This window comes from Spea bombifrons, chromosome 3 (assembly GCF_027358695.1).
Source record: "Spea bombifrons isolate aSpeBom1 chromosome 3, aSpeBom1.2.pri, whole genome shotgun sequence".
NCBI classification, from domain to species: domain Eukaryota; kingdom Metazoa; phylum Chordata; class Amphibia; order Anura; family Pelobatidae; genus Spea; species Spea bombifrons.
The window spans coordinates 109,385,718-109,410,666 of NC_071089.1; the positions used below are offsets into that span (position 1 = coordinate 109,385,718).

At 39.3% G+C, this 24,949-nt stretch overlaps 1 protein-coding gene across 6 annotated transcripts in view; it reads left to right on the plus strand.

Moving 5' to 3' along the window:
- The window catches only part of LPIN1 (lipin 1), a 54,122-nt gene that overhangs the window by 24,601 nt on the left and 4,572 nt on the right, over window positions 1-24,949 (plus strand). For 4 of the 6 annotated variants that reach the window (XM_053459215.1, XM_053459218.1, XM_053459220.1 and 1 more), the window contains exons 2-15: window positions 3,413-3,613; window positions 3,849-3,944; window positions 6,432-6,739; window positions 8,277-8,396; window positions 8,902-9,009; window positions 11,052-11,178; window positions 11,823-12,129; window positions 12,986-13,079; window positions 14,862-15,052; window positions 16,783-16,876; window positions 17,756-17,825; window positions 20,898-20,990; window positions 22,439-22,506; window positions 23,204-23,345. In XM_053459215.1, coding sequence (XP_053315190.1) covers window positions 3,413-3,613; window positions 3,849-3,944; window positions 6,432-6,739; window positions 8,277-8,396; window positions 8,902-9,009; window positions 11,052-11,178; window positions 11,823-12,129; window positions 12,986-13,079; window positions 14,862-15,052; window positions 16,783-16,876; window positions 17,756-17,825; window positions 20,898-20,990; window positions 22,439-22,506; window positions 23,204-23,345 — 2,019 coding nt within the window. The remainder of the gene's footprint in view (window positions 1-3,412; window positions 3,614-3,848; window positions 3,945-6,431; window positions 6,740-8,276; window positions 8,397-8,901; window positions 9,010-11,051; window positions 11,179-11,822; window positions 12,130-12,985; window positions 13,080-14,861; window positions 15,053-16,782; window positions 16,877-17,755; window positions 17,826-20,897; window positions 20,991-22,438; window positions 22,507-23,203; window positions 23,346-24,949) is intronic. The other 2 variants (XM_053459217.1, XM_053459219.1) reach the window with 2 other exon arrangements.

Consider the following 24,949-nt stretch of genomic DNA (forward strand, 5'->3'; position numbering starts at 1 on the left):
TGCACTTTGGCTGGTGGATCATAAAACCATATACTTTTATTTACAAAGGGAGATTACACAGATGTCACAAGACTGCATACTTTCCATACAGACCAGCCATCATATGGACTTCAATGCACATGATGGCTGGATGCCCCCTTTCATGGTGTCCCCGTGGCAAATGCATTTGCCCCTTTCCATGCCCCCCCCACATTAGTTGCCATGCAGGAGATGCCAGAGGTAAGGGTATGGTTTAAGGAGACCCTCGTGCAGATGCATTGAAAGCGCTCCTATTGAGTTCAATGGGAGCCGTTTCCTGACACTAATTGGCTGTTTTAAAGCATGATTCGTCGGACTACGGATGAGGCGTTCTTCTGTTAAGTAATATAACTATTTTTGAAATGTATTTATTTTGAAGAGGCATCACACTCGTTACTGAGGCATCGTTACTGCATCTGATCAGTGAGCATGGCTGTAAAGCTTTGCATTTCTAATCGCTGTACCTGTGATCAGCCAGCAGGGGGTTACCATCGTAGATCCCAAGTGGATCTGCATAGACCTTTTATAAGTATCTCATGTCCTGTGTACCAGGTACAGATAACTTAAGATTGTCCTAAGGGTCGCTTGGGCCACTTCACGTAATAGTACACCCTGAGGGCGTAGTGGCGTTTTAATCTCTAAGGAAGTGATCGATTGAGTAAAGTGCTTTTGCTCCACATCTTGAAAGCTGCATTTAGTTTTGAAATGGCTTATGGTGATAAGTCAGTGTGAGGACACATTTTATTTAGAGCCAAATATTCTCTCTTTAAATTCTACATTTCCTTTGGCAAATGAATGCAGGTAAAGGGCGATTAAACTTTATACCACGTATAGCAAGAATGGAACCTCCTGCAAAATTGTGCTCACTTTTGGGACTTTTTTACGAGATCCATGCATTAACCCCATTCTGCCAGTTTAAATGATTTAAAGCAAAACTGTGTCTCAAAACTTGTGTAGTTTCATGTTTTTTGGTACTAATGATATGCATACTACGCAATACACAGCTACGTGTCACAAAATGCACACTCAATGAGCAACTTTCAACGGCCAAGCATTTCAAACATTCCCATTAGCTGCACATACATGTTCGGTTATTTCAGTATGAAACTTGCAAGCTTGGATTTGACGTGCTCACACGTTGCGTGTAAATGTAAATCGAACCTGTAGCTACACATTTCTTTCCTGCTGTTAAGACTCGGACCTTAATCAGTCCTTTGTTTTATCTTAGGCATACGGCTACCGTGAATCTATCTCATAAAAAAAAATAAACCCATGTGTCGCATATTTCTGCTTTAAAAAAACAAACAAAAAACATATAAAACACACAACTTGGTCGGTAATTTGTTACGTTGGAGACATTAGTTGGCGGCATTGTCTGTCATGCACAGATATTTATCACATGATATCTTTCAGATAAAGAACAAAAGATACACAACAGTAATGCTGGAGGATATCCACCGCTTGTTTTTGTTTTCAGAGCGTCGGCCATTTTTGCAATGGTGTGAAGTGTGGAAGGTTTGGCTCCTCGCACGTTCTGGTCCTACACCTAGTTTATGCAGAGTGAGGGAATCTTGTTTTGCTTGTTCTACTGTAACAGACAATGAGAAGTTTTGATAAATAAGTAAATGCTGGCCAAGCGCATCAACGCGGTGATTTAATTTGTTTGCAGAGAACGAGTGCCCTTATGAAACCGGCGCTCACATGATTCACACTCAAACTAAATAAACAATGTGGTCTGTTCGTATCCAGAATACGTCTGCATGGCTCGCCAGCGGAGGGTCTGTGCACAAATAATACATTGAATTCAAACTTGGCAGTCTGTAGGCCGTAGTTCTAAAGAGACGTTCTGGAACAAAGGTCTTCAAGAGGAGCGGTCAATGTGGAAACCGGTGGCGCCTATATTTGCCTAGACATTTATTTTTATAGCTTTGGTCTTTTTACTTGGTTTATTATCAGAACCTGCTAATAAAAGCACGTTACTGAAACATCTCAAACCAATTCAGTATTGGTGCCATTAAGAGTTGGGTTTTTTTTTTTGCCGTGAAATGGCAGATAAGAACTGTTTGACCCATCAAATCCTTGGACAGCTTTATGCCTATCCCTTGAGTGTTTAAATTCTCACTATGTTAGATGAGAGGCTGTTCCATTTATCTACCACCCTCCCGTTTAAAATAAACTAAACTCTGGTGCCCTCTTAGTTGCTACAGAACGGCAATAGAGTTAACTCCGCTCTATTATTAAGAGGCTCGTCTACAATTCAAATACTCGTTCAATGCAAATATTATGTTTACCTCCGGCAATCCCTTCCCCTGTTGCCTGGGTTTTTGTTCTTTTTAAACTGGGAAGCAGCTTCATTGTTCCCCGTAATGTTTACTTGACTACGTTATATTAGCGGCTCAAGGCAATAACCATCGTCGGCATTTCACGCCTTTTTATGTTTTTGTGCTTAGTGTCTTTTTCGTGATGAAGATTTGGGTTATCTGCTGTTGGATGGTAAATCACCACATTAATCACATGTTTCAGCTATACCCCAGAAAAGGACACTGTAATAACTACCAGGCGTTATGGCAAATCCATGAAGAATGGATTATTTTAATATAAACTCGATCGGGTGGTGGTGCTTATTTAACAGGTCGTCCCAAGAACATAAATGCAAAGATCGGCCAGGAATAGCCCAGGCATCGAACATTTAGAACTGGCCTTTGTATCGGGTTAGACTTTAAAGCAGCGAGTAAATTCCCAGTGTCCCGGAATGCCTTTAATGACATTCTTTCTGTAATAAGGATATCCTTGTGTCAGTATATATATATATATATATATATATATATATATATATATATATATATATATATATATATATATATATATATATATATATATATATATATATATATATTTCTATACATGGCCCAGGGCTGGGTGAACTGTTCTGCGGAGTAACAGTATTTCTTGTGAAACCACTTTCTACAAAAACTAGCTTCCTGGTCATTAACGTCGGTAGATCTGCGACGTCCTTGATGCGCTTCTACTGCTTTAGTGCAATTTTAATATTTTCCCTTTAATTTACTATATATATATATTTACATATACGTGTCTTTTGTTTCTGAACCCCGGCTAATGGTAGTGGTGGAGGGGTAAATGACCTTTAGATTGTAAGCTTCTTTGATCAGGTATGTTACATACTACGGGTTAAGTCCTATTTACCCATTGTACAGCGCTGTGGAATATGATGGTGCTATATAAAACAATAATACTTACATTATTATTAATAATATTTGTTTCATTGATCCCTAAAGAATTGAAACACTTTTTTTTTTCTCTGTGTTCTACTTTTTTTGAGTTAATAACTTTGAGCGTTGTATGAGCTTCAATATGTCTTCCTGCTGTATTCTAGGCTCAAACCATGAATTACGTGGGGCAGTTAGCAGGGCAAGTATTTGTCACGGTGAAAGAGCTCTACCGAGGCCTAAACCCCGCCACGCTCTCGGGATGCATCGACGTCATCGTGGTGAGACAACCTAATGGCAACCTGCAGTGTTCCCCCTTCCACGTGCGTTTCGGGAAGATGGGAGTGCTACGCTCTAGAGAGAAAGTGGTAAGGAAGACAACAACGTGTTCTGTTATATATAATATAGTGAGAGGTCTATTATATAATACTGTATAATTAGAAATGAATTGGTGAGATTTTAAGACAATGATTTATTACATTTAGTTAAAAAAATGTACTCAGTCTAGGCTGTTGATCACATCTCCCCTGTAGATGCCAGCTTTATAATGCCAACCATACAGTATTTTGATTATTTATTCATTTTTTTTTTATCCCCCCCTAGGTTGATATCGAAATTAACGGAGAGTGTGTGGATTTGCATATGAAACTAGGAGATAATGGAGAAGCATTTTTTGTTGAAGAAATGGAAGATAATGAGGTAGACTGACCCCATTACTACATATTAATGTACATTTAAAAGAAAAAAAACCTGTGGAGTAATAGGATGCATTCTCCTTCTGAGGGTTTTTTTTATATTTGTTCCAAACATCTTTTTAATCAAGTAAAACCAAGCAGGAACAAAGTATTTATTTTTTGTTTGTTCTGTAACACGGAAACGAACAGGAATCTATTATAGTCACTGTGGACCAATCACTGAAAAAAGAAGGCACTAAACTATATATATATATATATATATATATATATATATATATATATATATATTTTTTTTTTTTAAAAGTGACAGTAATATCCGAAATGTCAACAAAACAAAGCAGGAATTCAGTACCCAGTGAATACCAAAAAACTAAAGCATAAATATTGGGGGTTCTGTCACGCTATATGGCCATATATAGTGCTTAGCCCACCACTACGTTAAAGTACCCCAAGTTTGGCATTTTCATTCACTGAAATTCGCTTTAACTAAGAAGTGCTAATGGTTCGCTGTACTGGCAGCTGCCTCCCGTGGCTGCTGGTATTCTGTGGATTAGAGCCCCAGTGAATGGGATTGCAGAATATGAAGGCAATATATAAAACAAATAATAATAATAAATGAGGCTTTCTCCCCCTATGGCTGTTGGGAATTAATAGAGGCAGTGAGACTGAAGGGGGCTGTTGGGATGAATCAAGAGGAACATTAAATAAATTGTGTCTTTAAAAACCATATTTTAAAACTCTATTTATTTGTCTTTTTATTTTTTCGCAGCAGTGACAGGAAATGCCCTTACAAACAATTTCTTGCCAAACAATACAAAAAAGGGAAGCACTTTCATAATAGGCTTATAAATGCAGATTCTGGGGTTCTTCTGAAATGATCCATATGTAATCCGCACACATTGCTGACCGTGTAGCTGAATGCGTGGGACAGAACTACCCTTTAACCCACTGAGACTCTCCTGCACGTTAAAGCCCCCTCTGCACACCATTAATGGGGCTCTTGTCTGGCTCAACCCAAAAGTCAGCATGCTGAGGTTAAGATAAAACTACTGGCAAGAAATGATTACGCTGTATTGATTTTTTTTTTCTTATTTAGTCTATTTTTTGCATAATGTAGGAGACGGGTCTGTTTTTAAAAGCAAGTTCTGCTTTTTAACGTTTAAATGTAGATATAATCGCATGACTCTGAACCAAGCCGAGTCTGGAATTTCCCCTGCGGCGTTCTAACCACCAAAAGGCATAATGTATCACGCCCTTTCCTATAAACGAAACGCATACGTGTATCTCCGTACAAACATACGAGTAACTAGAATGCACGCGGATTAAGTCCGAAGCAGTAAGCGAAGGAACCAAATGTTTAGAGTTCTGAATTACTGGTAACGGTTTGCCCGGCTTTCTATATAACGATCTATCTGCTCCGTCCGCGTAGGTGAAATAACAGAGCGGCCACTCATTAGTCACGATCTATTTGTACGGCTTCTGACATTATCCAGAGCCGCGGCGGTGTTAAAGGGTTGTAATGGAGACGCTGCTGTTCTCTCTCTTGGCAAATGAAAAGCCCAGAGATGGCAAAATATTTCTTGGCCGGTTGTGTAACGTTCTGACCTCCAAGCTTAAGAGGACACATAACGGTTTCCTTTGTCAGCGCTGTTGGCACTGTCTTCTTCTCCATATTTAGTGGCTGCAGTGACTTTGCACCTATTTACAGCTTATGGATTTCCAATGTGAGATGACAGAAGGGGTTGACAGAGGCACCGACCGCTCCTGGACCATTGTTGGAGTCCTGGTGTCTTCCGCTAGTGACATACTTTAGTATGCATTGTTTAAAAAGGGGGGGGATTGACGTAATTTGGGCAGAAGCTGCAGTTCCTCCTCCGTGCTCCCACGATTCCCTCCACTCATTGAAATCCACACGAAAGCTCCTCCACGCATGCACACAGGGATCTCTGGGAGGTTGGGAAAGAGGCAGAATCCCCCCATTTATTTGCAGGCGGACACCCCGTAAATTAAAAGTGGACGGCTGGAGTGTGCCTTTGGAGAGACGTTTCATCAAAGACGTTCTTGTTTGTTTGTTTTTGTGTGTTTATTATTGCATCCTACTTCTGCTTTTCTCATTTTCCTGTTTAAGTGTAATGTGAAAACATGCACATGGATTGAGAAGATATGACTTATAAGCTTAAACCAAGTCCATACATTTTTAGTAGTTTTTTTTTTTTTTTTTTGGCAAATGTATAGATTAAAAACAAGGGCATGTATAAACTGGAAATGTTCACTGCCATCCAAATCCTACTTAATCCTCCGCTTAAGAGCTTCCCCTCTTAAATTAAAATAAAGAGCCATGCTTGTGTTTCTTTGTTTTGTTACCATTTGATATTCTAGACTATAGATCAGTCTACATGTGGTTTACCCGCAATGTATGGTGTAAGATAATTAAATCACAGGACCATAATATATATTGAAGTCTAATTAACTTCCATATGTTTTATGATAGGTATCCATACCCTCGTACTTGGCCACTTCGCCTATATTACTGGAAGGAGCTGCTCTGATGGAATCGCAGCTAAAGAGGAACTCGATGGACTGGACCAGGAGCGGTGACCAACCTGGGACCTCACACGCCGGTCAGGCTGGGACAGAGAACTCTTCAAACAGCTCTGTGAAAAAAAGGCGTAAACGAAGGAGGAAGTCCAGACTGGATAACGTGAAGAGGGAAGAAAATGGGGACACCACCGAAGACGAGGATATGTTCCCTATAGAAATGAGTTCAGATGAGGAGACGGAGGCACTCGAAACGGCCAGGTGTGTTCTACTGTGTCTGCTTCTGCTTAAAACCACAGAAAGTGTTTTCTTTATAGCTCTAGGTTTCTAGAACATACGTGTCTATGGACATGTAGTTCTGTCCGGGGACAGCTCCTCAATCTCCGGTACAGGTGCTAAAAGTAATCATTATGCAGTAATGCAAAAAACAGCATCTTTCATAATCTGTTATTTCCACACTTTTGTAACTTTGCAGCATTATGGAGGCCGCATCCTTTCCCACAATAATTATTTAATGTATATAAAATATGGTCTCATCCATATTTTTTTGTGCAAAGGACCCTTAATTGTCATGGACACAAAAGCACGTCAGGTAGGTTGTTCCCATAGAAACTGAAAAAGATTCTTAATGTTTTGTTTTTTTTTGTATGTGATTAAACCTTCAGCACAATGAATAATTAACAGCAAGCGATCTGCTAAGGTTTAGCAGAGCGTGAACTTAATATTGCGTGTGGGTGGAACAGCACCTTTAATCAAGGGATTCGGTGACCTCTAGTGACGGAATGAAGTATTACACCGTAAGATGTAATGTAGTTTGAACTTTCTTAGCGCTGTTGTGTTTAAACACTTGGCTGAATTGCATTATTTTGCATCCCAGGGTTTATCTTCAAAGTTTTCTGAAATTATACAGTTGCAAATAGTATCTGAATTAGCTGAGAGAACACTAAAATGAGTTATTCAAAATGGGTATACTTTAAAAAAAAATTGTTTTTCCTGTAGTAAATTAAAGCAGAGTTTTTTTGGTTTAAGGAAATAAAATGCTGTAGTGTAACGCAATTTGTGTTTCTATCTATATATAATATATAATTATACCCAACCTAAACCACAGTAAATTAACAAAATGGGAGGGGTGACACCTTCTGGCCAGCGGGGGGATGGTGTTAAAGCCAAGTGGCCTGATCAGTTCATTGCCCGCACAATATATGGCCCACATATGTATACACACTTATACAAATGTACACACTCATACAAACGCGCATGCTTACACCAACAAACACTTACTCATACTCATTAGCACTCACTTACATACCCATGCTAACACAATACTTACTCTTATACATTCATGCTCACACACACACACACAAATGCTTACATGTACACCTATAGATACATACCTACTCCCTCCCTTACCCACTCACTCACTTGCTCCCTCCCTCCCTCTCCTCTCACCCCTTTCTCCCTGGCTACTTGCACACTGCAGCCTCGCTTTCACTGCAGGGCCACTTAACTTTGCATGGACGGACCGGCTCTTTGTGAACGTGGGTCTCCTCTTATAATCTGGGTGAGCCGCTCCATGCCGTGGCTTCCATGAGATATTGTTGGGCAGCTCGGTGGCACTTCCCTGTACCAACTCCAGTGATTAGAGGCAGATCTCAGTCCATTCCTTTGTCTCCTTGAACTCAGGGGGGTATTAGGTGGCGCAGCTGGTGTATTTTTGCAGTTGCCGGCGTTTGTGTGTTTTATACTTTTCATGGCAAGATCTATCTTAACGGTTGAATTAAATGTTCTTTATTTCCAGATCATCTGTTCAGAACAGCTACAGTGACCGAACCTCTGAGATGAGACCCCCACAAGTCAGCTCTTTCCCCATTTTGGATGCATACCCTCATTCTGATGGAGAGTGGTCACCCATTCAAAGGTGTGTGTGTGTGTGTGTGTGTGTATAGAATAATTGCTTTATAAATATATCGAATGTCCTCTGGAAAGATTCATAGATGTTTAGATAGATCTGTGAACCCTTACAGTGGGGTTCATGTTGTATTTCTGTTTTGTAATTTTTGAACACAACTAACTTGTAACATTAATTAAATATCCTCCAGATTTTCTAACATGAAATACTAGCTAGCCAGAATATCATATAAGCAAATAACTGCAGGGAGCCGCTTGTAGCCTGTAGTGGAAATATATAGGATTTAAGAAAAAAAAACGTACTTGCGCTATTCATCGGGCCTTAAAAACCTAACCTCGTGCGTATTAATAGCTGTATTCTCTATACTTGGGTGTAGGAAGCTATTTCTGGAGTTGGCTGGGTTGTTGTATGTGCCAGCGGTATAGCGGGTTGGTTGAGATGTATAATGTTATGGAGAAAACTGTAATTGATGATTTTTTGATTTATTTTTCCCCCCAAAACACATTCCATTTAGTAAATCAGTAAAACGCAGAGAGTCTTCCTCTCATCTCCTCGTTCCATCTGATGGAGGTCTCTCTAGTTCTTGCCCTCAACAGTCTTCTTTCCTCCGTGCTTCTGACAGGTAGCTGACCTCCTACTATAAGTAACTAACCCTCCTTTACTATATAAAATCTATAAATCTTCTGTCTTCGCTTCCCGATTGTTACTAACACATTTAACTTTGAAAATGCATTTCGTTTATCATTTTAGAGTAAAACACGGCATGCAAATATCACCGTATAATATTCAGGACCTACATACTTAAAAGATGTGTGGAATTCATGCATTAATATAACACCGAATGTTTATTCCCCGTGTGAGACTTATTTGATGTCTGTAGAATTCTACATATCCATACGCCTTCTGTAACGCTTCAGTTATATCTCTGATGCTCTGCGGTGGGATACTTTGCTGCTTATCGCTAATAATATAGGATGCAGCTTACTGGATGCGTATTAATGTACCGGGGGGGGCATCGCAAAAACTTAAAAGGACCTTTCAGCTATCCTATGCATTAAAGTGCTTCTGATGACTGGCCTGTCCATTTAATATTGTGGTGATATCTTCAACCTTTTGAGTGCTCCAAGAGCCATATCTAGCTCCCTCCATTGGTCTGTTTAATCACACAAAGCTTAAAGATGATAGAAGACTGATGCGTATGCAAGAATAAACAGATTTGGGGGAAAAAAACTCAGTTTAAGTACTCCAAGGTGTGTTCCCTTCTGATCAGCATAGGTTTGTTCGTATGCACCTTGCCGCTTCTCCATGACAAACGCACGCCGATGCCCGGCTTTGTTGAGTTATGCGCCTGTTGCGATTTTGGTTACATTTGGCAGCGATGACGTTGTTCTACCCGCTTGGACGTTGGAAGTTGTGAAGTTACACAATTAATATATCCACATCTTTTTAAGCTGCTCCTCATCTCGTTATCCTGTGACGAAGGTGGGATCTGGTCTTCAGCGGATGCCGCCATCCATGTGTTTGTTCTGCAGGGTCGCCTACTTTCTGGAACAGCCCCTATTCCGACCAAATCCGGAAGTCATGATTAGAATCCATACTACCCGAACATTACACCTCGGATATGTTTCTATGTAGAATAGAACTCTGTTGTGACTTCAGTCAAAAAAATATCATCATTTGACTAGTACTGTTGCTGTGCGGCTTCTTGTCTTTGGCTGAAATTTATGGGGCCGCATAATGTTATCCAGTCAAAAGATATAATAAAGAGTATTCTACAAAATAAGGAAAAGGGACAAAAGCAGTTGGCAAAACAAAAAACACATCTCCGAAGCGCTGGCTGTGCCGAATGAAAATTTATGGTGGCCCATATAACGTTTTGCTAGGATGCATCTGAATGGAAGGAATTTCTTATTTAACCCCGTAGCTTCACTGGTGGCCCATGCCTTCTATACTATGACAAAGTGCTCTTCACATTTACTCTGTCATTCCAAAATGTTAGAGGATTCGCTACATACTATGTCCTGTTTACACATCGTAATATATATATATATATATATATATATATATATATATATATATATATATATATATATATATATGTATATATATACAATTTATAAATAAAAATAAAACAATCTGGGCTATAAGGACCGCCTTCTAGAATTATTGGTAAATACGATGAATACTTTATGCTATCTTAAAGTCCTGTTACAGGATGGCATTGACTGTAAAGTGGTCTTTAATGGGTTAAGTAGGCATTTCATTTAAATATAATCAAATTTGCTCAATACTCTTCAGTAGTAAAGACATAAATAAACATGAATAACAAGAACCTGTATATAGGTCTGCCCGTTCCCTAATCCTTGGTTATTGATTAGAGTTCATATTTGGGATTTATATCTATTCCATGCATTTATCAGTCTGTTAACTTCTTGTGTAATAAACCAACCCCTCCTTCTAGATTGTAAACTCGTTTCAGCGGGGTCGTCCTTAACGTTGTTTCTGTAAATCAAAATTTTCATGTGATCTACTTATGTCCTGTTTACCCGGTGTATAGCGACGTGGAATGTGATGATGCGACGTAACCATAATAATGTGATTAAACTGTTCTATAAATACCTAATTTCATTGATTTTAATTTGCTGAAAACATTATTTTGTTTAGCCCCCCAGGTTCCCGTCCCGCCACCCCTAAAAGCGATTCAGAATTGGTCAGCAAGCCTTTGGATAGAGGGTTACAAACTGAGCCCCCGATGCACTGGGCATGGGGGGAGCTGCCACAAGCTAAAAAGGTGAGGGTTACTTCTCAAACAGGAGTTACTGGGGCCACCACTAGGTACCTTCAGATGGATTGTCCTACAGGAGGTGTCTTAAAAGATATGGCTGCTCTGCTCTACACTTCTGTTCAAAATGCAGATTATTCCCAAAATGCAGTGCATTCATGTAGACGGTTGTGAACAAATCAGTAATAATATAATAACAATATCAAATCAGTAATAACGGCAGCGCCCATGTACGAAACGGAACATTGAATAGAAGTCTACTGAATATCTCATTAGTCAAACATTCCAAGAACTGTTACCGTAGTTCTGCAACATGATTGGTAAAACTACAAAATTTGGGTGAAATTTTTAGAAAACCGATTTTGTTTTTTGATGGTTTATACAGTCTAGAGTGATCACAACGTCGCATCCAATACATGAATCTCTTTACTATAAGGACACATAGTAGAAGTAATTAATTTGGGATAAATATTTCACTTTCTATTGTGTATTAATTTAGTACATATCTATTACAAATGTGCTTTTCTGATTCTATGCTTATTGTTAACTAAACTGTTGTTGTTAAAAAGGCCAAAACTGAATTCTTTTGCTATCAATAATAAAATGTGTTTAACTTTTGAAGAATTAATGTACATCTTCACAATGTTTTGTAGTCTTCTCCACATAAATCCAAGGATGCAGGCACCGTGAGCATCAGTATGAGTGAAAAGACCCATTTCAGGACCATCCCCAGCGCTTCCGATGAGGGCAAAGGCTTGCCTCGTGACCCTGACCTGGATAAGCCTGTTTTGGTTACTATAGAAGACGTTGGTCCTGATTCTGTTCTGAACATAAGCGAGTTTGATCCTGGATCTCTCGGAGCAGCTGCGGCCCTTCTCCCCGCAGAAGAAGACATAAGCCCCATGACCACTGGTTCCCACCACCTTCCCAGCAAGACGGATTCTCCTTCAAAGAAGAAAGGTTAGACGCTGACTTTAAAGAGCCAGTAAATCCAACGTTCTTGTTCACTGTGATAACATCCTTGCGTTGCTTGAAGCACCTTTTGCGGCATTCCCAATATTTAATGAATTTTAATATTTCCTTATTTGAAAGCGTGTTGTGTCTGGGTGCGGTAAAATGTTACATCTCGTGCACTTCTTCCACGGTTATGGCTGATTATGCTTTAACGTGATTATTGCTGGTTTTACTAAATCTGCGAATGGTTTCTTGTAATAAGATTTTTATTTTTTTTATTTTTTTTTAACCCTGTTAAAGCACAAAATGCTGCTTAGTTAAGTTGGATCTGTTTTTTTTTTTTCCCCAAATCCTGCATTTTAAAGTTCAGTACACCAAATAAACATATATGATTTTATGAGCAGATTATATCAGGAAACAAATATCTATACCCCCCCCCCCCATTTTATATGGGGGGGGGTAGCCATCTTCAGCTACTTTTTTTTTTATGATCTACATTACTATCCGCCCATTATCTACCATGTTGTTGTTGAATGGATCAGTCAACCATTCTAAGGTAATAACATTGACAAGAAACTGATAAAATAGTTCTTTACTCCTTAATATCTCTTCAAAACATTTGGTGTAAAAAGAAAAGTACATTTTATAGTAGTTTTAATAAATTTAGTTATCCTAAAAGCTACCATCATTTTAGTTGCTGCAGAACCCAAGGCGTTGCTACCAAAACATTTTAAAGAGACCGACTATAAGTGGCATCGAGCTTTAAGGTGGTGGAGAAATTTTGTGGCAGAAAGCTTCAGCGTTCACAATTGTGTATTTTAAGTAAGCAAGAGACTAACAAATTATTTGATCTTTATTACAGATAAACGGAGCCGACATCTTGGGACGGATGGCGTATATTTGGATGACATCACTTGTATGGATCCAGAAGTTGCTGCATTATATTTTCCAAAAAGGTGCCCACCTTTATTCTACTACACTTTAAAGAAATGCTTTTTTTAATTCAATGATCCATGAATGTTATTTTAGAGTTAATCAATGAAATGGGTGTGAGAAATTGAATTTGGCGCCAGCTTGCTTGCGTTCTTGGACGTTGAGCAATGTATAGTGTTCTAGAGTGGTACCGTTACCTTTGCGGTATCCATGTGTGCTAATATTTACACAAATATAATCTATGTATTTGCTGGCGATTTGACTACTTTAAAGCTTCATACTTTATGAAGTCTGAAATCAACTTTTCATGAGATTAACCATCGCTGGTTATCGGTCTTCTTGACAAATGTACTACAATAGACAGATGCATAAAAACTCGTCTGGTTTGCCCGGGTAGCTCTGGAAATCTAAGCAGTTTTCCTGGCTGCTGTGGTTTTATATCCAGGTGGGGGCATATTGTATGGTTCTGCCCACGTTGCCAATGCTGCATGCTGGTCACTACCCCCAGTCCATGTGCAGCTAGCCATGTTCTGCCTCCTCCATCTACTGTGATGAGAAGGAGGGTTATCCCTGGGACGTTCCTATGTATGGCAATGTCATACCTGTATTGTGTAGACAGGCTAGTACCGTATATTCCGGCGTATAAGACGACTTTTTAACCCCAAAAAATCTTCTTAAAAGTCGGGGGTCGTCTTATACGCCGGGTACTTACCAAGCCGGAGGTTCCCACGAAGCCACCAATCTCTCTAATCACTACGCGCCGGCTATTGATGCCGAGCGCAAGGATGCCTTCATGTCCCGGCGCCCGGCATCAATTGCCGGCGCGTAGTGATGAGGGAGCAGGGAAGCCCGAGGTCTGGCACTTGAGACCTCGGCTTCCCTGCTCTCTAATCACTACGCGCCGGCTATTGATGCCGGGCGCCGGGACATGACGTCATCCCTGCGCTCGGCATCAATAGCCGGCGCCTAGTGATTAGAGAGCAGGGAAGCCGAGGTCTGAAGTGCCAGACCTCGGGCTCCCACAACTGGATGGAAGAAAGAAGACAGAAGATAAGGTAAGAGATAGGGAGAAAGGGACAAAGGGGGGAGAAATATATATATACTGGTGTGTGTATATATGTATATGTATATATATACTGGTGTGTGTGTGTATATGTATATATATACTGGTGTGTGTATATATGTATATGTATATATATGTATATATGTATATGTATATATATATATATATATATATATATATATATATATACACATATACATGTGTGTGGTGAGGGCAGTGTATAAATGTGTATGTATGGACAGGCATATGTGTAGATATATATATATATATATATATATATATATATATATATATATATATATATATATATATATATATATATATATATATATATATATATATATATATATATATATATATATATATATATATATTATATATGTGTGTGTGTGTGTAAGGGCAGTGCATGTCAGCAAATCACCGGTAAGGTACATCGCTTGCCGTGATTGGCTGGTTGTTGTACGCTGGGTAGAGGGGTAGTCTTATACGGCGAGTATAGTCCAAACTCTATATTTGGACTGTAAAAGTTGGGGGTCGTCTTATACGCCCAGTCGTCTTATACGCCGGAATATACGGTAGTTTTATTTCAACCTTAACACTCAATCCAAAAGATGGCGTATGCATCGATATAATTGTGAACCCTGAATTGGAAGAAAATGGCTTGCCATCTGTTAGTAAATATACCATATCGCGGCCGGATGAAATGTGGTGCATTTAAATTTGTATGTTTGTTAATTTACAGCGGAGAAGCCTCTACCTCGAGCAGGAGCACCAGTGAGAATGGAGCGCGGTCTGAAAACCAGTCTCCCCAGTCCGTGGGGAGCTCCGGGGGGGACAGCGGCGTGGAAAGCATCTCCGATGGAATTCGAGATCTGCCCTCCATAGCCATATCGCTCTGCGGAGGACTGAGTGATAACAAAGAGATCACAAAAGGTACAAACCCTTAAACACAATGATCTTTATATAATGTCCGGTCTATGTTCTTGGAGGGTCCCTTTACAATTTAGGTTTATATGTAGGCATGGAATGGAGCTGCATTACTTCTAAACCTAAAAGCCAGCACAAAAGAAGGTTTCTGCAGAAAAGTCACCATATTAGGTGTAGTCAAAATCTATATTTTTCTTCTTCTTGTCCACGGTTTGTTCTTACCCATCGCAAGCAACTAGACTAATGACGGTTAGCGGCTACAGTACTTTGGAGGAGCAGTGACGGCGCCAGACTCAAGTTTATTGAATTCACGTTTTTTTCAGGGCTTAAGCGCGTGTCTGATAACTTCTCAGATATCTCCCGGAGGTTCCAAGATGACTGGACGTCTGGGAGAGTACTTTTGATGGTATGGGTGGGGAGAGTCATTGTGTTTAGATCCTCTTATTCTGTGCCACAGTTTGGCTCTTTCAATTCATAGCCGATCCCGTTTCTTTGGCCGTACCCCATCTTTCCTGCCTCGCAAAAAATCATTAAGTAAGCAATTCTGTTCTCAAGAGGTCATAATCTTAAACTAGGCCAGAATACGTTTTACTATATCACATAAAAGCAACACTTGTCTGGAGTTTTTAAACGCTTCCGCCATGTTCTTTTCTTGGTTAGTTAGTGGAGCCACCAGTGCCCTGGATCACAGAGGGTGCTGGAAACCTTTGGGTAGACTAGATGGGCTGAAATAGTTCCGACCTGTTGTCCTATTCTGTGTTTCTATGCTATAAGCATGTTTAGAGTATACACAAGCTGGGCCACCTCTCCGCTTCTGGAAAGATGCCATTGTTGAACAATTTCCACGATACGTGTAAGTGGAACGAGTCGGCCAACATAGCGGATGGCTTCTTCACTATACGTTTTGTTTAAGATGGATCTATTTTTAATCATTGATGTTTACAAGTGTGGCTTGGGCTTTGTTACGCTGTGAAAATTGTCCATTAGAAAGGTTTCCAACTGTGCTTTGTGTGCTCAAACTTATTCAGCTAATTACAAATGTACGTCTACCTGTGTTAGGTTAATTGGAACGTTTCTTGTAACCCTGGAGAAATGCTAATGGCAAAAAAAATCTACTAATTAGACCATTTGTTTATTATATGAATATCAGAGCATGTGTCCACCCTATGGTTGGTTGGAAACCCAATACCCTTTATTGCCACCTCCTTACAAGCTACTATTACGTTGGTGTGCCACTTGCCATTGCAAGATGAGCCCATGCCATTAACTAGGGTTTAACAGGTTTGTCGATGAGTGAAGCTGTAAAGGGCTTTATTCACTAACACAGGTAGTTAGAATAATGCACATCGCTTAAAATCATGTATATATATATTTTTTTAATCATAAAGCATATTTACTACGGGAAGTGTGTTGGTTTTATTTACTACGTCCCTGAACATGGAATTGGGTTCGTAATTAAAGTCATGTTGAGTTCATGTGTCCGTGAATGATGAGAAAAGAATGTTTATAACACAAGGCAGTTTTGTGTCTGTCTGGTTTTTGACTGGAAACCGGGAACTGAATAATTAACCGGAACACATCTAGAATTCCAGTGTTCATAGAATCTTTTTTTTAAATCAGAAGCCAGGGCGTTCCCTCCAGCATCTCTGCTGATTTTATACTTTATTTATTTGGTTCGGAAAACACAGACCTTTCATTTCTGATTTGTTTGGTTTTGTTCCCCCCCCCCCCAACAGAGCAGTTTTTAGAGCAAGTGGTAACTTACCAGCAGTTTGTGGAAAACCCTGCAATTATTGATGACCCAAACCTTGTTATAAAAATTGGAAACAAGTAAGTACTGCCTTCGTTTGGTGCATTCTGTTTTATTTCATTTTGTTCCAATAACCTGGAGGCGGCCATTGTTGTCTGTCATGTGATATTCCGGGCGGCTCTTCCTGCTCAGACACCTCCCTGAGCTGATTCTTTAAGGCAAGCCCTGCTAATCTGATTAATAAAGCACATCGACCGCCTTTTCCAAATCTTGCATCATAATTGCTCATCCCAATTAATTTATCCACCCTATATTCTTAAGTTATTGACTATAAAAACTATAAAATAATGTTTCCAGGCAGCCGCATATTAGCAGTTTGTATGGCTCTGTTATCTTAAATCAATCTACTAGACAAACACGCTGACTCCTTTTTCATACAGCACGTGGTAAACGGTTAAATAATTCAGTCATAATCACTTAGAGGGACCCTCTGACTAATGGAGGAGTGGAGTCTATGGAGGAGTGGACTTCATTAGCACTGCCATAAAGCATCAGCTCAGTGTGGTAATTGATCAGGGAAAGTCACCTAAAATATCAAATGACTGACAACAATGGCAGTCTGCAGATTTGTCAAATATAAAAATCTTTTTTATTTTTTTATTTTAAGCAGACACATTAAGAAATATGGCTGCTTCCCCTGAAATGTTTGGACAGTTTGTAATATGCAATTATAAAAATTTGATGGCAAATGTGTACCAAATGATAACGGGAATGTGTGGTATATTTATCTTTACTCATCACTGGAAATGAATCACAATTATTTTGCTCGTAGTGCGTCTAGAATTAAAAAAAAATGATGTCGGCACCTGTTCTAAAGCAGGATTAATGCTAAATAATGCCCTGGAAAATACACTTAATTTATAAATATATTTTTAGTAATAAATGTGTTTATTCCGCAGGTACTTCAACTGGCCAACAGCAGCGCCTCTCCTCTTGGCCATGCAGGCTTTTCAGAAACCCCTGCCTAAGGTAGGCCAGAGTATTATTGGCAGAGAACTTGGTTTATTGCCCCACGGTTGTTACGTTTTTGTCTTGTGACGTTGGTGATTTAGACACTGCATTCACTTTGTGTTTCTGTTATTGACATTTCAGACCTCATTTCCAGAATCTATAACTTTTCCGAATATCATGCATTTTTACCTAATTGTGGAATTCTTTTAAAACACAAATGAGAAATTAAATTCATTATTTTTAGGCGCCAATGCATTGAACCATCTAGAAAGAAAGAAAGCTTGCGAAAACCATACTTGCCTTTTAGCGATTCAGCTCCCTCGGCACATAAGCAGTTAACAAGCACCAAGCCCTTAAGCTCGTGTACAAGTTTAGTTAAGCATAACTCCAAAAAATGCTGTTTTTAATCAAGTCCTCTGAGCAGATTTAACTAACCCCCACCCATGAGGTGAGCCAGTTCTACATAAACTACTAAATAATTCAAAAAAATTAAAAAGGTGTCATTATTGCAATAGTTACATTTAAACCCCTTTTTGTTTTCATTTCTCCCTTTTATATGGTTAAAGCAAAGTCTTTCATCACCACATTGCCTGTTGAAGTCATCGTATCTATCCACATACCGTAACCGAGGTTTCACAAACTACTAACATTTGGCAAGCTGTATAAAAAAAAAAAAAATGCTGACTTCAATAGACTTTTTTTTAGTACAAATGCAATCAAATCAATCAAGACATGGTCTTAACACTATGTGTGTATATGTGTCCGTGTGTGTATGTATGTTTAGATTCCTCTGCAGTGTGCTCTGTGCTGTGCCTCCTTTAATCTTACTGTAACAGGTGCATACCCCTGTTTAGGCAGGTGGTCCACAAACCATGCTTTCTTCATCTCCATTAGCGGTTTAGACGGGTCATTGGGTCTGGCTCGTTCTATCCAAGGCTGCTGGACTTTTTGGAGGTTGGCTTGCCAAAGGGTTAATGCCGACCAACCCATTCCATTGGTTGCTATGGCAATAAGATCACTTTTAAAATGTTGCACTGAACTTATTTAATTCGATTTTTGAAACCAGGATGGTCGGTCTACATCCCTCCTATTAACATCATATAGCAAACTACTGGTGGACCTATCTGAGGAGCCATGTAACTACGACTGCTAAAATCTACTGGCGCTTAACCTTTGTTATAGTATTGATTCATCTCTACACTATATAATATTTAGTGAGTTGCTACTGGCTACCCATTATTGGTATAATATATAATAAACATAACCGAGCGTCTCCCGTTGTCAGGTGCTGGTTGCGCGGCAACATTTTCCATCAGGCCGTGTTTTATTTATCCGAGGAATAATAACGCATGAATCATGTAATGATCCCATTATTATGGTCTGGAATAGATCTCTTTGTGTGAGGCTCGCTTTCTTCCTGCACAATGACAGAAGTCGTTTTTAGAGAATGCATTTGAGTTTGTTAGAGTTTTTTTTAACTTTTAGTGAGAGGGTGGTGGTAATTAAGTTAAACAGATTCTCAGCAGAAGAGGTAGAGCAGGCATGTCCAAAGTCCGGCCTGAGGGCCAATTGCGGCCCGCGTTCCGGACTGATAAGGCCCCGCAGATAAGTTGCCCGAATATAGATCTGTTTTTTTGATATTAAAGGCAGAGTGAATTAACACCGGTTTAGATTTGTCATCCAAGTCACAAAATGAAAAGTATGCCGTTTTCAATAAACTTTGCATAAAATAGTTAATTTGCATTTAATTTTAATGGTTCAAAGAATGTCAGGCAAAATGGTCGGTCCTCGCACGCGTTCACTTCATCAAATCTCTTTGAAAAAAGTTTGGACATGCCTAGGGTAGAGGCTAATACAGGAAGGGAATTTAAATCTAAGATGAGACCAAAGGCTGAAAAATTGACTAGGTGGTCCCATGGTGTCATTCTCATACCTCAGAACTTCTGGCCTCTGCAAGACACGGCCATGACTGCCCGTTGACGATGGTGGGTGGTCCCGCTGACATGGGTGGGCGGTCCTGCTGACGTTGCAGGAAACTCCCCCATTTGAAGGAGAAATGGGCAGGGAGTGGGGTATTGACCCGGAGAAGGAGTGCTTCTCCCAGAGTTCTCCAGGCCAAACCCGGAGAATTCACAGATCTGGTCATTCTATGGCTCTATCAGCTAATCTGGAGAGCTGGGAAATGCATTTTCCGAAGCCACGTGTATCGCATCCACTGCTTACTTATATACCGTGTTAAACATCCTCAAAACGGGGGACATTTGGGTATTATACGCGCTATTTAAAAGGAGTTTGGTATTGTAGTTTCCCTTGAAGGCAGACTCTATCTGCTGTATACAGTATAATAAGTTTGTTTGTATTCTCATCACGAAATCATGAGCTAGAAAACAAGTAAACCTGGGTTCCTGAATTTAAAGCGCTAAAGATTTTGTTTTTTGACTGTCGGAAGTTTGATTCATAATATAACATATTCTGGGTCAACCACATTCCAAAGCTGCAAGAATTTAATTGCACCTAGTGATATAATAATAATATTAATAATTATAATAATAAAGCAAAACGGCTTAATAGGGAGATTAATATCTACAAATATATAACACCATATGTTCACATATATCTAAACCATAAATAATATATAAAATATGTGCAATATTAATATGTGCAATATTTTATTCCATGTTTTTCTTTATATCATTATTCCAGCTGATTTATAAGAATGTAAAAAATATATATTAGAATTCATGGCCACAGACATCTGGTATGCATTTCCATGTAACTGCAAATACTAACACATTTTTTTCTTTTGTTTTTTTGCTTTTTTTCCCCCCCTCTATAAATGTTTCAAGCACTCTTGCTTTGATTACGTCTGGGCTGTTCTAGATTCCATTAGATGTTGTCTTTTGAATCTCTGTGGCCAGCCAAAAGTATGCATGGTCCTCATTCGCGCAATTGCCTGCCATTACTTTTTCTTAAACATGCTAGTTTATTTTTCAGCTATTATTTATTTCATTTAGAAATTTATTTTTGCTTTTTTCCCCCCCTTTTTTTGTTTTGTTTTGTTATGTGTTTGTCACCATGCATGTAACGCAGGTAACTGTGGATACGCTCATGAGAGACAAGATGCCCAAAAAGGGAGGAAGATGGTGGTTTTCATGGCGCGGAAGGAACACCAATATTAAGGTGGTGAGTGTGTCTGATTTTCAAAAACTCATCTTTTTGTGCTTTTTTATTTTATAATGTCTTAAAAATATGTAAATGTGGAAGGAATTACAGGATGATCTAAATTGATAGAGGATAACTTTTTAGTAGCCAATCCAGTGAGCCATTTGAAATCATGCTTTTGAGAGAGAGAGAGAGAAAAACTCGGACACTAAACCCATACTTGCCTTTAAGCGATAGACAAGTAACACGCGCCGACCTCTTAAGCTCGCGTACAAGTTTAGTTAAGCGTAACTCAAGCAAATGCTCTTTAATTAATTAAAATGTAACGTTCACCTTGGCAGATTTAAGTAATCCCCCCCCCCCAAAAAAAAGGTTACACGAGGAGAAAAAAACCTTGTTTGCACAATCATACACTCCCATTAAAAAGTTTGGGATCACTCAGCTGTTGTCATGGAAACAAGGACATTTCTAGCTGTAACATATTTGCAAAAAGGTTTAATTAGCCTTTTAAACTTGGATCAGCGAACACAACGTGCCATTGGAACACGGGGGTGATGGGAGTGATAAAGGGCCATTGGAACACGGGGGTGATGGGAGTGATAAAGGGCCATTGGAACACGGGGGTGATGGGAGTGATAACGGGCCATTGGAACACGGGGGTGATGGGAGTGATAAAGGGCCTCTGTACCCCTATGAAGATATAAAATCAGCCGTTTCCAGCTACAATAGTCATTTACATTAACCCCATCTGCGCTGGATTTCTGATCCATTTCATGTTATTTTAATGGACAAAGTTTTTCTTTCAAAAACAAGGACTTAGTGACCCTAAACGTTTGAACGGTAGTGTATGTGTCATGTGACCACGTTTAGACGTTGCAAAACCAGCAACTTTTTGTAAAACGTTTGATTGTTCACACTCCCGCGGGAGTTACCATGGAAACAAGTACTGCTTTCCACATTAACTCGGGCAGGAAGATTCTGTGTTTTGCCTAGCTCCATTTAACACCCTGCTTTACCCTGAACCACCGGTGTATGTATCTTTAAATAAAAATGTATTCTCTATGGGTATATAGGTGGATAGCCATATAAATTAGCTTTACGGTATAACATTGTAGATCATTTTGTATGTGAGAAAAAGTACTATTTTTCAATTATATTTTACATTTTCTTTTCCAATAAAGTGTTTTTTCTTTTTCTCAATTTTTTTTTTTTTTTTTTTTTTTTTATTCATTTAACTCCAATTCTACTTTCCCGTTTTCCGGTGAAATTGATTTACCTACAGTTTCCAAATACAGAACTATTTTTTAATTTCCTTTGTAAATTTACGATAGCTGTTTTAGAGATCTGTTTGGGACTATAAAGTCCTGGACATCTGGAATCTGCGTGTAAATGAATGCTCAGGCGTGTAACGGTGGTTCATGCATTTCCTTTACCGTGTAAGAACTTGGCCTGACATCTTGTTTTATTAGGAGGCTAAGCCAGAAGAAGGATTGAACGGGAGCGGAGAACAAGCAGCTGTGACAGGCATTGAAAACAGGTAATCCGCATTCAAAATAAATCCGGGACTTTGTTTAAAAATCAAAATAAAACCCAATTTCAGAGACCATTTATCCCCAAAACAAGGTCAATTCCAACATCTTGTTGTTGGTTATCGTGGATAACCATTTTCCTTTTCGTCAATAAATTAATTTTTTATTTTATTTTTTGTGAGGGGGTTATATCTTGCACATACTCTTTCAAGCACCTTTTACTTTTTGGGTTGGGTAGTGCTAAATGATTTAAAAAAAAAAAAAAAAAAATTCCTGTGCGGAAGTTCTCTTCTCCTCGCCCCTCAACCAACTAGCAAAAATCAGCAACTTAATAGGGCAGCGGTATCGTAATACCAGAATAAAACCCTGCAGCCGGTTCCATTTCCCAATGCTTCTGTGATCTAGAAGTAAATTGAATTAAGTGTTCGATACCGTCTGATTTCTACCTAAACATAGGCACGTTTAACCACCGGTTAGGAGCTCTGCTTCCATTCATAGAAAATGATGTATTCTAATGGTTGGATATATGTGTATGAATGAAGCATTGAAGACTAGATTGTTCATTGATGACTTGAGAGGCGGGAGCCTCCCTAGAGATATGGTATTTTAAAGATGATCAATGAATGCACTTGGTGATTCACTGCTAATGTATTTCTACAATCGCACATTTATTTCCAGTTGATCGAATAATTATTTCTTTTTTAGAATAAAGGATGAGTCGTCTTCAAGTGATGAAGACCCCAGGGCAGCCAAACAAAACATAGGCTCTTTACAGTCAACCCAGACTCTCCTCTCCTCGTCCGGCATAACGTATAAAAAGACGCTGCGTCTCAGCTCCGACCAGTTGGTGAGTTACGGACCTATGAGCTCGTGCTAGGGCAGATATTCGAGAAGACGCAGAAGAGATGGGCTCCGACCTTTAATAATGTTTCATTTAAACAGTCGTCGTCGTAAAGCATCTTCTTCTCACCTTGGTGATTTTAAGTCTTACTATGACGTAAGCCTAAAGCCAATGGTAATAATATGTAAGGACAGAGTAAATTGGATATAATATATTTATAACGTCAGTAGTGCATCGGGTGTATCTTCAAAACAGTTGCCCTTCCGTGTTTACTTACAAACTAATTTAAGATATACAAAAAAATGATTCCGGATAATTAATCCGGATACAGCATGTGCACTTTAACAGCGGGAGACGGGGGGAGCGCTGCTTTGAAAGGCTTGCAGAATCTAAAATCTAATTGGGATGATGTCAAATGAAAATGCATTAGGAATATCCATTAGACATATTGGTGTGTAACACAGACATCATCAATTAGGCACGTACTTCAAAACAAGACAAAAAAGTGTTTGTGCCGAATGGAGGCCTAGAGGATACGTCTGACGATGGATAAAAAAAAATAAGACTCAAAAATAAGACAAATTAGTGAGAATACAAGAAGTTTAAAATGTCATTCTTCACAAGATGTAGAGCTACAAAATGTTGTTGTTTTTTTAATTGCAAATAGGTTTTTGGAAGTGGTCACATTGTTACACATGTAATTAATATTTTGCTACTTGGAAACAGTGACTGTGTGCCCCTCAATGGTTGAACCTTGGGCTTTAACATGAAGCACACTGAGCTTTAGCTATGTACAGGGCTTACCGTATTTGCTCGATTATAAGACGACCCCCCAAAATCAAAATATTAATTTAGGAAAAAACAAAAAGCCTGAATATAAGACTACCCTATAGGAAAATTTTTTTACTAGTAAATATTAATTCATGTAAACTAATTTTCATATTTAATAAAAGCTATGATTGAGAAAAATATATTTTTTATTTCCTTTTATTTCCCAACCTGGCCCCCCCCAGGCTTGCCACTCTGCCCCCAGAAATGCCTTATACCCCCTATTTGCCACTCTGCCCCATGATGTGCCTTTTAACCCTCTATATGCCACTCTGCCTCCAGAAATGTCTTATACCCTCCTATATGCCACTGTGCCCCATGATATGCCTTTTAACCCCCTATATGCCCCTCTGCCCCATGATATGCCTTATACACTCTGGCATATAGGGGGTTAAAAGGCATATCATGGGGCTGAGTGGCATATAGGGGGTTAAAATACATTTCTGGAGATATATATATATATATACTGCTAACAGCAATCACACTCCTATCAAGCCAAGGCAGCCAGTACATGCTGGAACCTGGGGATGTTAGAAGTGTGATTACAGCCTCCCTATGCCATGCTACCACCCCCACCCCCCTTACACATCCATGCTATCACACACACACTCAGTCACAAACATTTAAATAGTCATTCATTCCATTAATCACACATACACACACACACACACACACACACACACACACACACACACACGCTCAAACCCCCCACCCCCTTACCTGAACTGCAGATCTCCCACTCGCAGACTTCTGCAGGGTCCCGGCTGTGCCAGCAACTTCTC